The following is a 14,621-nucleotide window of genomic DNA, read 5'->3' as shown; positions in this document are numbered from 1 at the left end:
ATTCACTGTGGTTTTGGAAGATAACTGTTTTTTTGTTTTTTTTTTGAGGGGGGGGGGTCGCTGCCGTTGTATGCTTAGCTGAACCTACGTGTGATTTTAGATCCTTTACACCTTTATTTGCTACACAAAACATGGTAATTTCTTTTTTAATTCATCCGAGAACTTACATTTCCGTTTCGGCATAGCTGCTCGAGATGAGGGTGGGTACATGAGCTTTGCCTGAGGTAAACAAGGACTACTGACGTGCAGACTGACCAATTAAATGTTTACAGAGAAGGTTATCGACCAATAACGGTAGCTCTACAGTCAGACCGTCCAATCAGAAGATTTTAGGCTAATTCACCACGCCCCCTTTTCACTCAAGCGAACCAATCGGAGTAGGGGAGGGCGGGACTAGTTTGTGAACGAAACTTCTCGAAGTTCTATGTAAGCTCCAGAAAAACAAAAACCCGTTTGTGAAATTCCGCCCGGACATTTTTTTAAGTCTAAAAAAGAGGCCATGTCCGGGTAAAAGAGAACGTCTGGTCACCCTATCACAGTGAACCATTTCTCTATAAAACATCCTGAATGATTTTGTTAATGTCTCAGCCACTGAATTATATGGAAATTATGCCTTTATTAAATATTGGGGGAAACCCTATTAGATGTATAATATAAACTGAAGAAAACTAGTTCTAACTAATCATCAGTTGGAATGTTCAGTTGTTACTGAATAAAGGAAACAGAGTAAAAAAAGAACAACATAAATGATTGTGGTGCTTTCAGGATATTTACTTAAATTGAGTAAAGCAGAAAAAATAACCAACTTCTAAGACTAAACTTTGAGCTCTCGTTTGTTTGAAAGCTGAAGGCTGAGCATTCTGGCGGGAACCTGTAATAAAATAACGGTTATGGCGCGTGATGTGATGATATTCCTTGTTGTGGAAGCTCAGAGAAGCTTTCAAATTTCAGGTAAAGTGTTTTTTTCTGCTTCGTCTGCCCACTTGTGTTGAGTGTGGGCGTTCAGGGGTTGATTGTAAGATACGGGTTCAGTCAGTAGCATGGAACAAAATAGACTTTGAACTGCGTGGGGCTCATAAAGTGCGGGCGGGAAAGCATTTTTGTGCCGTTCCTCTCACATTCACAATGTTACTGTGCCTTTAAGAAACGGTCACCCAGTCTCTCTCTCTCTCTGTCTCCCTTTTTGTTGCCGTGTAACACTCCAGTGTCATTTTCACTATGGCGAAGGCGTAAACAAATAGAAACGCCTCGAATATTTAATTCCACACTCACACACCGACTCCGTGTGGCTCACACGAGGCGAGTTTACCTCAGTATTTTCTGCGGAGAGTGAGAACCTCCGGTTTAAAAGGTGTTTTTCTCCAGCGACATGCCCGTGCTTCTCTACGGCGCTGAGGAGCTCCACATTGGGCTGAAAAAGAAGTGGAGCCTGGGCTTGTCCTCGACCAACCCTTAAAACGACAGCCTTTTCCCTCAGAAAACAGACAGATATGGGACTGAAAGTGCTTTGGAGCTCGCGACCGTGACACACTTCTCACCTCCGTACGTTTTAACCCGGGTTTTTGTAGCTGAATTACCCCCGAAATACCCCCACTTTCAAGATGCTGACAGGGTCGAAGACGACCTTTAAAGTGAGGCAGATGCCAGATATAAAGGTAAGGTACCGTTATGTTGAGACTAGATTTTAGCCTTTATTTGTAAAAACAGAAGAGCTTGTTTAATTTTGTAAGTTATAGGCAAAATGTAGCAGAAAAACTAACAACTGGTGGAAAAATGAGGGGTTTTAGAGCTCCCCGTAGTGTTTTATTGGCTTTTAATTTGGTGAGTCAGTTGTTTATGGGAAGTCCTGGAACATTAAATAATGCTCAAGGTTTTTTTACTCATTTTTCTCATAGTCGTTTTATCTAGGTTTTATTACAATGGCAGGTTGTTTATTCGTGCACTAACCTAAAGCCCAAAGTAAAAGTTAACTGTGTGTGTTGTGCTGGTGTGAGTGGATCAGACACAGCAGTGCTGCTGGAGTTTTTTAAAACACTGTGTGTAGTATCTGTCCACTCTATAAAACACATCTAACTTTGGGGAAACCCTTATTTAGATGTAAAATCAGAGACAGTAAGTATTCTTCTTGTTCTTCATCAGTGGATTTATCAGTTATTCATATTCCAGCACTGACAGAGTGGTTGATCCACTCCACTGCAGCACTGAGAAAGATCCACCACCCAAATCATACCAGCCTTTTGAAGGTTCAGACCACTGAATAACAGGGTGAAAGTGCTCTAATAACATATGCAGAGCATGAGATGAACCATAGGCTAAATATAGAACTTCAGATTGCACCTGTATGGTCAGAGGAGCTCAGAAAATGGACAGTGAGTTTAAAAACAAGGAGGTTTTCAGCAGGTACTTTGTCTCTAGGAGACATTCATCAGGTCATCGCTTTATCACTTTATGTACCCCAGATTTGGAAAGTCCTATTTATTTTCTTTGAATTTCCCATGCTTGGTTTAAGTCAATTACCTTCTGTTCTGTATGAAATGACCTCAGAAATATCAGTGCAGGCCTTACCTTGTATCACAGTAGAATAGTGTGGTGGTGATGATGATGCTGAGTAGGGGGTGGCCGATATGGCCCTAAAATAATATCATGATATTTCAGGGTATTTTGGCGATAATGATATTCTTGACGATGTGAACAAAACACTAAAAAATACTTTTATTTATTTCCAGAATACAAAAAATAACAGGTAGTGTCGCAGTCTCACAGCTTCAGGGACCTGAAAGTTTTGGGTTCCATTCCCGCTCTGGGTGCCTGTCTGTGAGGAGTGTGGTGTGTTCTCCCCGTGTCTGCGTGGGTTTCCTCCGGGTGACTGTCTGTGAGGAGTGTGGTGTGTTCTCCCTGTGTCTGCGTGGGTTTCCTCCGGGTGACTGTCTGTGAGGAGTGTGGTGTGTTCTCCCCGTGTCTGCGTGGGTTTCCTCCGGGTGACTGTGAGGAGTGTGGTGTGTTCTCCCTGTGTCTGCGTGGGTTTCCTCCGGGTGACTGTCTGTGAGGAGTGTGGTGTGTTCTTCCCGTGTCTACGTGGGTTTCCTCCGGGTGACTGTCTGTGAGGAGTGTGGTGTGTTCTCCCTGTGTCTACGTGGGTTTCCTCCGGGTGACTGTCTGTGAGGAGTGTGGTGTGTTCTCCCTGTGTCTGCGTGGGTTTCCTCTGGGTGACTGTCTGTGAGGAATTGGTGTGTTCTCCCTGTGTCTACGTGGGTTTCCTCCGGGTGACTGTCTGTGAGGAGTGTGGTGTGTTCTCCCTGTGTCTGCGTGGGTTTCCTCTGGGTGACTGTCTGTGAGGAATTGGTGTGTTCTCCCTGTGTCTACGTGGGTTTCCTCTGGGTGACTGTCTGTGAGGAGTGTGGTGTGTTCTCCCTGTGTCTGCGTGGGTTTCCTCCGGGTGACTGTCTGTGAGGAGTGTGGTGTGTTCTCCCTGTGTCTGTGTGGGTTTCCTCTGGGTGCTCCGGTTTCCTCCCACAGTCCAAAAACACACGTTGGTAGGTGGATTGGCGACTCAAAAGTGTCCGTAGGGGTGTGTGTGTGTGTTGCCCTGTGAAGGACTGGCGCCCCCTCCAGTGTGTATTCCTGCCTTGCGCCCAATGATTCCAGGTAGGCTCTGATAATGAATGAATGAATGAATGAAAAAAAATATATATATACACACACCATATTAAGTTTAACTGTATGACGTAAACAAGTCAGATTATCACGATATTGATTTTTTTTTTATCATTTGAAAACATTTAGCGATATTATTCTGCACGATACGATATGGCACAATATGATGATGATGATGAGGAGGTCAGTGTGTTAGGACAGTTAACTTTACCAACAACTGTGCTCTCAAACCACACTTACGTTATTCTGTACGTAATGTTTACCGACACCTTTCTAACCTAGACGTCAGGCCTAGTGGAGAATTCTTCCTATTGTCAGTTCATTTAAAATGTATTTTTCACTTCTCCTTTTTTGACTGTCAGGTGATTTATTCAGCGCAGCCCTTTTTTTTTCCATTTCTCACAATAGTAATTAGGCGTCTCCACCCCATGTTTAGGTCGCTGCTGCTAAAAGTGCACTTTACGGAGAAGCCGTAGGCCTGTAATTTGTGTTGTGAATGTCTCAACAGGTCACGTAGAGCAGGAATCACCAGCAGCTGAGTTCTTGCTCACAGCTCATTCACGTATTCATTCACCATGTGTCAAAAAGTCTGTGGACATTCCTTCTAAAAGCTTAATAAAGCTACGTCAGCCCAGATGTTCAAACCTGTATTATTTCTGTAGAAAGCATGACGTGAAATGGGTTGCTGTGGAGCAGCTGCACATGAGCTGAAATTGAATATGCCTCTGCCAAGCATCGATTAAAGTGGGGAAAAATGGGCTTAGATGTGTACATCTGATCACTATTAGTCTGCTTTTTGTCCCTATGGGTTTTATTATAAACATCGGACCAGAATTTTAACAGCGGTTGCAATATTTCCTTCTGTTGCTGGAGCCTTTGTTTGCTCCTGAACTTTTCTCTGTGTCTGGTTATTTTAAGCTGCCGCGGGGGCTAAGCACACCCTCCCGCCCTGCTCACGTGCACACCAGCAATGATGGCCTCAACATCTGGCTGTTGCCATGGTAACTGCAGAGGAGGAGCACACAGTAAAGTGTTGACTTTACCACTGCTATGAATATATATAAAAGCTGGAATCCGCAGAAACATAACCTCTGTTTGTACGCAGCCTTGAACAAGAGAGTACCATCACCCAGGCACATGTTTGGGTTGAGGTACGTTCTGTTTTTTCATATGTTTCATGGTTTGGACCGAAGTTATACATAAAGAAAAGGCGACATTAGCGAGATTGTGATCTGCCCATTTTAACCACTTGTCCATTTTTAGAACGAGGTTTCATTTCAGTCTTAAAGGGCACATATCCTACCACTTTTCCACAAGTGCACACAGGTCTGTGGTTTTAAAGGAACACTAGGTAGTGTTGTTACCTAAAAGCATAGTCATTCGCCACAGAGCCTATTGTCATTGCTACTTCTGGCTCAGCGCTGGAGACAATGCACTATGTAAGTTTTGAAGGAGGGTGGGAAACCACCCCCTCGCCTCTTTCCCCCTCGTTTCAGGACAGTGCTTTAAAAATGAACTGCACTGTGCAACAGTAGAGTGATCCCAGGAGCAAAAGTACTAAATGTTCCTTTAATGCTAAATCTGTGACATGCTTTGATCAAAATACCACAAGGATCAAACCCCACAGAACGACCAGTTTCAGTGCCTGTTCCTTTAAATGATAATGAGCCGCTTGCTGTTCACCCCGATCCCAAGCACACAGCAGTGAGGTGCAAGTAGCAGAAGCTCTGGGTTCTAGCCCTTTTTCGCTCAGTTCTCTTACTTCCTCGTTCTTGTTTTGCCTGTGTTTACTCAGTGCTCTAGTTTCTCCGTGTTCATTGTGTCTGTTTTGCTCTGTTTAAACTTGTCTTGGTGCTCTGACATAAGCACTTGTCCAGTGCTGTGATTGGACAGACTCAGAGAAGGGGTCGGGGCAATTCTCAAAATAAGAACGACTTGTTTTATCCCATGTTTTCTGACATAGGCAGCCCACCATAAAACTGACTGGGCTGCTTTATTTCAGTCTGTGTATTGGTGGGCTCCAAGTCCCCAAATGAATGTGCTAATACGCTGAATGATTGAGCTTTTCCTAATAATCGAACATTAATATTGGCTGATAAATATATCAGGTGGCTATCCTATATATTGATCGTGCTCTACTTATTACTCAAACTGTGCCACTTCTTCTTTCATTCCAGTTTAAGGCTTCTTTCATTCTCCAGCCCTGCAATGTGCAAATAGTCCCTGGCGGTGTGTAGGCTCTTATCCAGAGATGCCCTTCAGCACAATGCTTTCTCTTGGGGCAGAAATGTCAGACTTGTGGTGCAGCTTGTTTCCATGTGTCTGGAGATCAAGACTGATTAAAAAATAAATAAATAAAATAAAGACTGGGCTGGTGTAAATAAGAGACAGACGCCCTCCCGCTCCATCTGGCGCCAAACCTCAGAGCCCAGTCCCTGAGAACCTTCCTCTGGTGACACATCAACACAAATCTGGTCTTCACCAACAGTTTGCTTTCTTCACCGGCTTTGGGCAGAGCTTAAAGAGACATTTTTGTGATTCTTCCTCACATTTGTTCTTCTTAGGTCACATCTGTGATGATATATCTCATAGAAACCGATTTAATGTCCTGATTTGTTATGTATGTTCAGAGTAAACACAAGGATATTTTCCAGACTTAGAGCAACATTGGGTACTATTTTTTTTAACCTTAAAAGTACAGCTTTAAATCACTGTGATGCCTCACTGACTTGTCATTTGTAGAATGGTGCTGTTGTTGTGTTGATGCCACTCTGGGCTCAGCACTGCAGAAACTGCACCTTGTAACTTTTGGCGATTTTCCACCACATGGGTCCGGCTCTACACGACTCAACTCGACATGGCTCGGCCACGGTTAAAGCTTGTCGCTCTTCCACTGGCAGGGCTCCTCCATGAAATGGAGCCAATGATGTTGCAGAACCTCGTCTCTAACAGGAATTGCTGGCTTTGAAAACCACTGGCTTTGTTTTTTGGACTTAACCCCAGCTCCGCACTTGATTTGAATGAGCTCTGCATTTCCTGGTGATTGACATGGCTCTGGCCAGTCAGCGCTCTGCAGGGTTTATATGTCACTATTTAGTACCTACTTGGCACGGTTGGAACCTGGAGTGAGCTGGGACTGAAAACACACCCGGTTCCAGGGACCAGGTGCAAGATTTGGCCAGTGGAAAACTTAAAGAGTCGAGTAAAGTCGTGTAGGTTCCATGCAGTGGAAAAGTGCCATTTGAGGTGAGTTGGAAACCACCCCCCTGATATCAGGACGGTGCTGTAAAAATGAATTACACTCTGCAGCTCTAGGGGGAGCCCAGGAGCAAAATACCCAATTTTACCTAGTGTTGCTTTAAGCATTGAGCATCTATTGAACTTTCCCTTATGTTTCCAGTTAGTACAGATTTGCATGAGTTTCAGAGAGGAACTTTAAATTGAGTGAACAAAGTAAGAAAGTAAGAGTTCTGGAGGAAGATCTGAAACAGAAGCGTCACACTGAAGACCTAAAGTATGATGCAATTTGACACACCTCTCCAACCGCTTGTTAAAGGCTTATGTTACTGTTTATGGGTTTTATGGGCTTTGACTTCTCCCTCGTATCTCACAGAGCACAGCAGGTAAGAGTAAGACAAACAACAGAGTTAGCGCACTAAGCTTTATTTGTTTGTTCATTTTAACGCAGTTCAATTCAGGGGAGATGTCTTAGCTAGTGCCAAGCCAGAGTATGAGGACGTGTTCAGCTACGTTCACATCGCAAGCCTCATTCATTAATCCCGTTTTATTTATCTTTGCCCAGATCAAATCTGGTTGTCGTGACGGTTCACATTTATAAATGCAAGTGACCTGAATCTGTCTTAAATGTGAACAACAAATCGGTCTCTGAAACAGCACGCATGCGCATATTGAGATATGTTTATACACATCGCCTCCGTCAACAACAACAAAAACATCATATTTTTGAGATCACAAAATCAGAAGATGTTTCCTCACCATGTGCTGCTTTTCATCTTGTTTGGTTGCACACTCGAAAGTGGCCTAATGTGTTTACGATGCCTAAGTGTCTCCAAACATTGAAAACCATGAACCAAAATGAGGATATTGCTATATTCCTGCTCCATTTGTGGGTAATATTGCCATATTTTTGCTGTTTGGGATCATTTAAGGTGGGATGTCTCCAAACTCCAAACTCAGGAGATGGCTAACTGTGTTCCCGACAGTGCTACAAAACTAAATTGTAACTCGAGTTGCAAATGAGTTGCGGTCGGAATTCAAACAGTGATTAAAAACTTAGTTAAATGTAAAAACATAAAAAACAACAGTTGTTATACTCTTCAAACACACAGTTCCCCCTTAAAAGACTTAGAACCACATTTCCCCACAATCCTAGAAGTTCCCTTTAAGGAGAGAATGTGAAAAAAATGGGGTCCGCGGAATCTCAAATTACACCAGAGACCCTTTGTAGTGCACATTGTAGGTCATAAAAGGTTGTGTTGTATGCCCACAAATCTGACATGCATCTGATCTACAACCGCATATGAATTTGACTCAAATTTGAGTTGGCAAAACTGGATAGGATATGTCCATACAGCCCTGAAAAGTGAGATTGCGTCACGTTATGGTAAAACAAATCAGATTTGAGTCCGTTTGACTGCAGCCTTAGTTTGTTGTTTCCAAACCATGACAAACCTTATCACCGCATAACAGACACCTGACATGGTCCGAAAAATGGACTCCACAGCCTTGATATTGGTGTGACTATTTCAGGCTTTACAGGGTGACTCGCAGCAGCAGGAGGACACTACATTTTAACAGACATTTCAATAATACAATAGGGGTGGGCGGTATGGCTCTAAAATAATATCACGATATTTCAGGGTTGTTTGACCGATATATTCTTGGCGATATGAACAAAACATTGAAAAATACTTCTATTAATTTTAAGAACACACTACTGCAACAAAATTAATGCTATATTAATGTGAATCATATTAAATTATTCATTCATTCATTCATTATCTGTAACCCTTATCCAGTTCAGGGTCGCGGTGGGTCCAGAGCCTACCTGGAATCATTGGGTGCAAGGCGGGAACACACCCTGGAGGGGGCGCCAGTCTTTCAAAGGGCAACACACACACTCACCCATTTACTCACACACTCACACCTACGGACACGTTTGAGTTGCCAATCCACCTACCAATGTGTGGTTTTGGACTGTGGGAGGAAACCGGAGCACCCGGAGGAAACCCACGCAGACACAGGGAGAACACACCACACTCCTCACTGGAGCGGGAATCGAACCCACAACCTCCAGGACCCCGGAGCTGTGTGACTGCGACACTACCTGCTGCGCCACCGTATTTAATGTATATAAATAGAATTAAATGATTTTATTCATTAAAATATTTATTTTACTAAAAATGTACATTTTTAAATATAAAGAAGTGACAAAAGAAATCTGTAAACATTCGCTTATTTTATAAACAACAGTAATTTAAAGATTCTGATTTTGTATAAAATAATGTAGCATAAAAATCTAGCATGCAGCCAAAGTGCAGGAAATATAATGTGTGTGTGTGTGTGTGTATAAACAGCAAAAGGAAACAATTATACAAAAAGTAACCTTAAAGTTTCACAATAAAGAACAAACACAGAATAGTTTCTGTGCTGAGTTGTTATGCAAACAAGTCAGAATATCACAATCATCACGATATCGCGAACGATACGATATGGTACAGCCCTATACCACATCATTTAATTTTAACAAACCAGTCTTTTATTGTGCAGCTTTAATGACCTGGTTCTTGTCTAACCCTCTCAGATTAAGGATTACACACGGATGGATATGACTTATGTTGCTTTTAATCAATGGCAAATGAAATGGCAGGTTCGCTATGCCTCTGTAAAATCACAGAACATGCCTTTTGGGCTGTGTTGGAGACAAAGGAGGGGCATAATCAAAGGCTTCACCGCATTGGCTTTTCCCTCCAGGTTTCTGAGAATCAAACACAATGGAGCGTTGTGCCGTGATCAAAGCCTTATGTATTCTTTGTTGTGGAGTCTGTATGAAAGTCTCTTTGCATTCTCTTGACTCTTGAGCCTGGTCCCAGGGAGATTTTGGCTAATAATTAAATTTAATATTCCTCTTAAACTCTGGTTAACACCAAATGTCTTTGTCAGTCAATCAGGACATGGTGAGTGACTGAAGTTACTTCTTTAATTCCGGATTGGAGATACAACGCTAATGTGAAACTGTGCCCACGTCATCTCACACTTAGAGGTGATTTTGTTTTGACATTGTACCCTCTCAGAAAAAGTCACTGTGCTGGTGCCCTCAAGGATATATTTAATTTATAGTTGTACCACAGTCTGTATTAATGATTTCAGAACTTAAATTATGTCCTTTTATTTTACACAGAGATCCCCTCTCTTTCTGGAGAAGAGAATGTAATGAAGCTTTAGGGAACACAACTGGACTCTAACACCACTGCTGTACCTTGAAAGGTACATTTACACTGTTTGTGCCTTTGGTGACAGTAATGTACCTCGACTGTACCTTATTTCTGAGAGTTTAGGACAAAGGGGCTATCTATAAACACGTCATAACCAGTATTTGTTCAATATTTATTCAATACAGTGTTTATCTAATCACCACTGCCAGGCTTTTTAGAGAATACTATAGGCATTGCTCTCCTTGAGTGGGGTAGGACGGTCCTTTATTTCCCATCATAAATCATTCATTCATTGTCTGTAACCCTTATCCAGTTCAGGGTCGCGGTGGGTCCAGAGCCCACCTGGAATCATTGGGCGCAAGGCGGGAATACACCCTGGAGGGGGCGCCAGTCCTTCACAGGGCAACACACACTCACACCTACGGACACTTTTGAGTCGCCAATCCACCTACCAACGTGGGTTTTTGGACTGTGGGAGGAAACTGGAGCACCCGGAGGAAACCCACGCAGACACGGGGAGAACACACCAGACTTCTCACAGACAGTCACCCGGAGGAAACCCACGCAGACACAGGGAGAACACACCACACTCCTCACAGACAGTCACCCGGAGGAAACCCACGCAGACACAGGGAGAACACGTCACACTCCTCACAGACAGTCACCCGGAGGAAACCAACGCAGACACAGGGAGAACACACCACACTCCTCACAGACAGTCACCCGGAGCGGGAATCAATCCCACAACCTCCAGGAGCTGTATGACTGCGACAGTACCTGCTGCCCCACCATGCCGCATGATCATCATCGTGCCAATGCTGATCATAAATCAGTTTGATGCAAATAACGGGGCATCTGTTGTTTGATTTAACATAATTGGGAATGAGTAGGGTTGTCAGTGAATAATAATAAAATATAATAATTAAATGCACAGTGTGCTGCCATTAATCGTGAGTATTCAAGTTCTCCATATTTAAGGCTCAAGCGTTCAATAGAGTATTTAAATGAATAAAGTATCACTGTTAGGTAAACACCACATCTCTTGTACTTCATTATCATACCTCAGTGTGGTTTTGATGATTTTTGAATTCGAATCTCTTAATTTGCCGAAAATAACTTTCAGGGCGAGCTTTAGCTCCAGTTTCAAAAACGTTTTCAGAGATAAATAGAGGGATTAAGCAAGGTACAGAACAAAACAAGAACTCAACAGTAGCAACACCGCGTTTACATCGCTCAATAAAGCTGCTGATATGGATCTGTAAAACTGTGCATTAAGGGAAGGAAGTTGTCAGCACCTGCAGTCAGTGTGTTGAGATTTTCAGTGACGTTGCCATTAGAGACGGCTGGAAAATATGCTTTAAAATGTAATTGATGTTGTTTATTTTTTTTAAAACCCTTCTAAGCTTCCTAAAGTAAATCATTTTCAGACTCTTTAAAGAGACGCACAAAACAAGTGCCGTTTCTTTGGCAGGAAGCTTTTCAGACAGTCCATTTTTAGCTACACCTCGCTGCCCTGCTCATTTTCCTAAATCACCGCACGCTCACTGAGGAAATTGTACGAGCGAGTGACAGAGCACCTTTCACTTGGAATCGACTCCTTAAAACAATAGACTCTACATGCTCTGCTGGGTCCTTATTTACCTCACTTAGCTGGAGATTGATGCCTAACACAGAAGTGCATTGTGCCTTTTGGCAACAGTCAATAAAGTTAACGGCGTGAGCTTTATGTGCTGCCGGCCTGCTGTGTTCCCACCGCTCCTCCTGCTGCTGCCCTGAGCCTCTCTTGTTTTGGTCGGGGTGGGGGTGGGGGTTGGTGAGGGCGGAGGGGCGTGTGGGGGTTTGGTGGTATGTGCCTTGAGGTAAACTGACTGCATTCTCTGGCCACAGAAGCAGGGAAGCCATGAGCAATGGAAACAGAAATGATTGTTGGCTGTCTCTTAGCTAAGAAGCTAGGAGAGAGTGAGGGATAAAGGGGAAGGGGGAGGGAGGCGAAAGGAGATGCCCCCACTCTGACCATGTGACTGAACTGGTGAAGAAATGAAACCTCAGCAGAAACTGTGACCTCAAATTATTGCTTGGTTCCTGGGGAAGTGTAATCAACTTTCTATTTTTTGGAGAAGCATCGAACAGTGCTTTCTTAATAAAAAGGCATTCTAAAAGGCTCTTGTTTGGTTTTAGACCGTCTTTGTTGGTAGAGAATGCAAACTGGAAGATTCGTCATGCAGTCAGTGCAGTCATCATTGTATAACGTTGTCATTACAGACAGTTATTGATTATAACATAGTACCAAATCTAAAGGAAACAAATCAGAACAGTGCAGTCGAAACATTTGCATATTTGCATAAAGCATTTGCATTTGCAAAGATTGCTATAAATTTTATTTATTTATTTTTTTTTTTACTGTTAGCTGACAATAATAAGCGACAATAGACATTCAACTGCGACCGGACTGTAGCCAGACAACACATCAGCATCTTCCTGCGCTCTAGTGTGCTACTTTTTATAGGTCAGTGTTACCAGTAAGGTTGGGTACTGAAGTAAGGGTTCAGACTGAATTATGTCAGTACTATGGAGTATTCATTCATGTCAAATCAATCACTGCCAAATTTCGGTTCGATTCAATGACGAGTCAAACGGGGAGAACACACCAAACTAGAGAGGTTTAGAAGCAATGTTATTACAGTAGGAGTAAAGTCTTGAAAGTAACGTGATTGGGAACTGGAATAAAAATCAAGATAATGTTACCACAGGCCAGCTACACTGTATCATATTAATTGATTCGTATAAAGTTTTAACCCCACCCAAAATCCAAGATGGCTACCTCCTTTATACTCTATAGCAGCACTCATGGAATAAGGCCTACTTGGTTAAACTGACAAACGTTACTCAGCCCTTGGATATCATGCAGCTCTATTCAGCCGTTAGTGTACCATTGCTCTTTTTATAACCATATGGCTTTCAGTTTTATTGAGTGAGCTTCAAAGATAGCATTATTTGCAGCCTTCCCCTTTTTTGGGAACAATGCGTGTTGGAAGAAGATGGAAGTTTCGTTAAAGGCTTTTGCAAATAAAGCAATAAAGAAGTCCTCTGAAGAACAAAACCGTGTGATTTCGTGCCGGTCCTGGGTGCTGCCTGCCCTGCCAGGGTGTTGTTAAATCCAATCCAAGGGTCAAGAACAGTCCTTGTCAACACCCACCCCATCCTCTGTGGCTGCTTATATGTTGTAAAAATGTTTATTGTTTTTCAGTTAATGATGATGTTGTTTACTGTTGTTCTTATGTAGGAGATTATCGCAGTCAAACTAACAAAACTCAAATGTGAATTAATTCATTCATTTTCTGTAAATCCCTTATTTTGTTCAGTGCCGCTGTGAGAATGGAGCCTACCCAGAGTCATGGGGCGGAGTGCGGGAATACACCCTGGAGGGGGAGCCAGTCCTTCGCAGGGCGACCCACACTCACACCTATGGACACTTTGAGTCGCCAATCCACTGACCAACGTGTGTTTTTGGATCGGTGGAGGAAACCCACACAGACACGGGAAGAACACGAAACACTCCTCACAGACAGTCACCTGGAGGAAACCCACGCAGACACAGGGAGAACACACCACACTCCTCACTGACAGTCATCCGGAGGAAACCCATGCAAACACAGGGAGAACACACCACACTCCTCACAGACAGTCACCCGGAGGAAACCCACGCAGACACAGGGAGAACATACCACAGTGCTCACAGACAGTCACCCGGAGGAAACCCACGCAAACACAGGGAGAACACACACATGGGTTTTCTCCGCTTGCTCTGGTTTCCTCCCACACTCCAAAACCACACGTTGGTCGGTGGATTGGCAACTGGAAAGTGTCCATAGATGTGACTATGTGAGTGTGTGTGTGTGTGCGCTAAGGACTTGTGCCCCCTCCAGGGTGTGTTCCTGCCTTGCGCCCGGTCTGTTCTGCATAGGCAGACAGAGGTGCTGCAAGAAAAGCTGCTCGCATTGAAGGTACTGGGTCTGTGGGTTTAAAAGCTTTAAAAATACAGTGCTTCTGCGTGAGCCTCGCGGTTTCTCAGCTCGGAGATCATAAACGTGGATTGTGTGAAGACGAAGAAGAAGAAAAATGAGCTGCTCTGTTTATGCAGAACTTCAGCTTCTTGTTTTTTTTTTTTTGCTTCATCAAAAGCCATTGAGGAAGAGGGCAGTGAGATTCACGGATAAGTGGAGCCACATGTACACGGTCAGCTCAGCTTCTGCAGAGCCGTAACGTTGGGTCACTCTGCCAAGAACACAGCGCTCGAGTCTGTCTGGAACACACAAGCAAAAAGGCCATGGAAACATGAAGTAATGGAAGCGGTTTGATTCTGCTTTTTTTTGGTAGACATCTGTCCACAGTGAGTGGAGGTCCATGGGGGTCTGTGAACGATGTAATGATTAACTACGTCTTTCTGAAGTGTTTGTGTTAGATGCTCTGTAAGTCTGCTCACCTAACTGTTGTCTTGTTTTTTATCTGTAC

At 43.4% G+C, this 14,621-nt stretch overlaps 1 protein-coding gene across 2 annotated transcripts in view; it reads left to right on the top strand.

Annotated features, from left to right (window-relative positions):
* Positions 1 to 871: 871 nt before the first annotated feature.
* The window catches only part of mtmr11 (myotubularin related protein 11), a 34,682-nt gene continuing 20,932 nt past the window's right edge, over positions 872 to 14,621 (top strand). The window contains exons 1-2 of one of the 2 annotated variants that reach the window (XM_066645015.1): positions 872 to 1,655; positions 10,076 to 10,161. Coding sequence is in view for 1 of the 2 variants with exons in the window: in XM_066645014.1 (XP_066501111.1) it covers positions 1,602 to 1,655 (54 nt within the window). In the remaining variant the exon portion in view is untranslated. The remainder of the gene's footprint in view (positions 1,656 to 10,075; positions 10,162 to 14,621) is intronic. The other variant, XM_066645014.1, reaches the window with a different exon arrangement.

The sequence above is a fragment of the Hoplias malabaricus genome, chromosome 1 (assembly GCF_029633855.1).
Source record: "Hoplias malabaricus isolate fHopMal1 chromosome 1, fHopMal1.hap1, whole genome shotgun sequence".
Lineage (NCBI taxonomy): Eukaryota > Metazoa > Chordata > Actinopteri > Characiformes > Erythrinidae > Hoplias > Hoplias malabaricus.
This window is presented reverse-complemented; position numbering and strand designations above follow the sequence as displayed.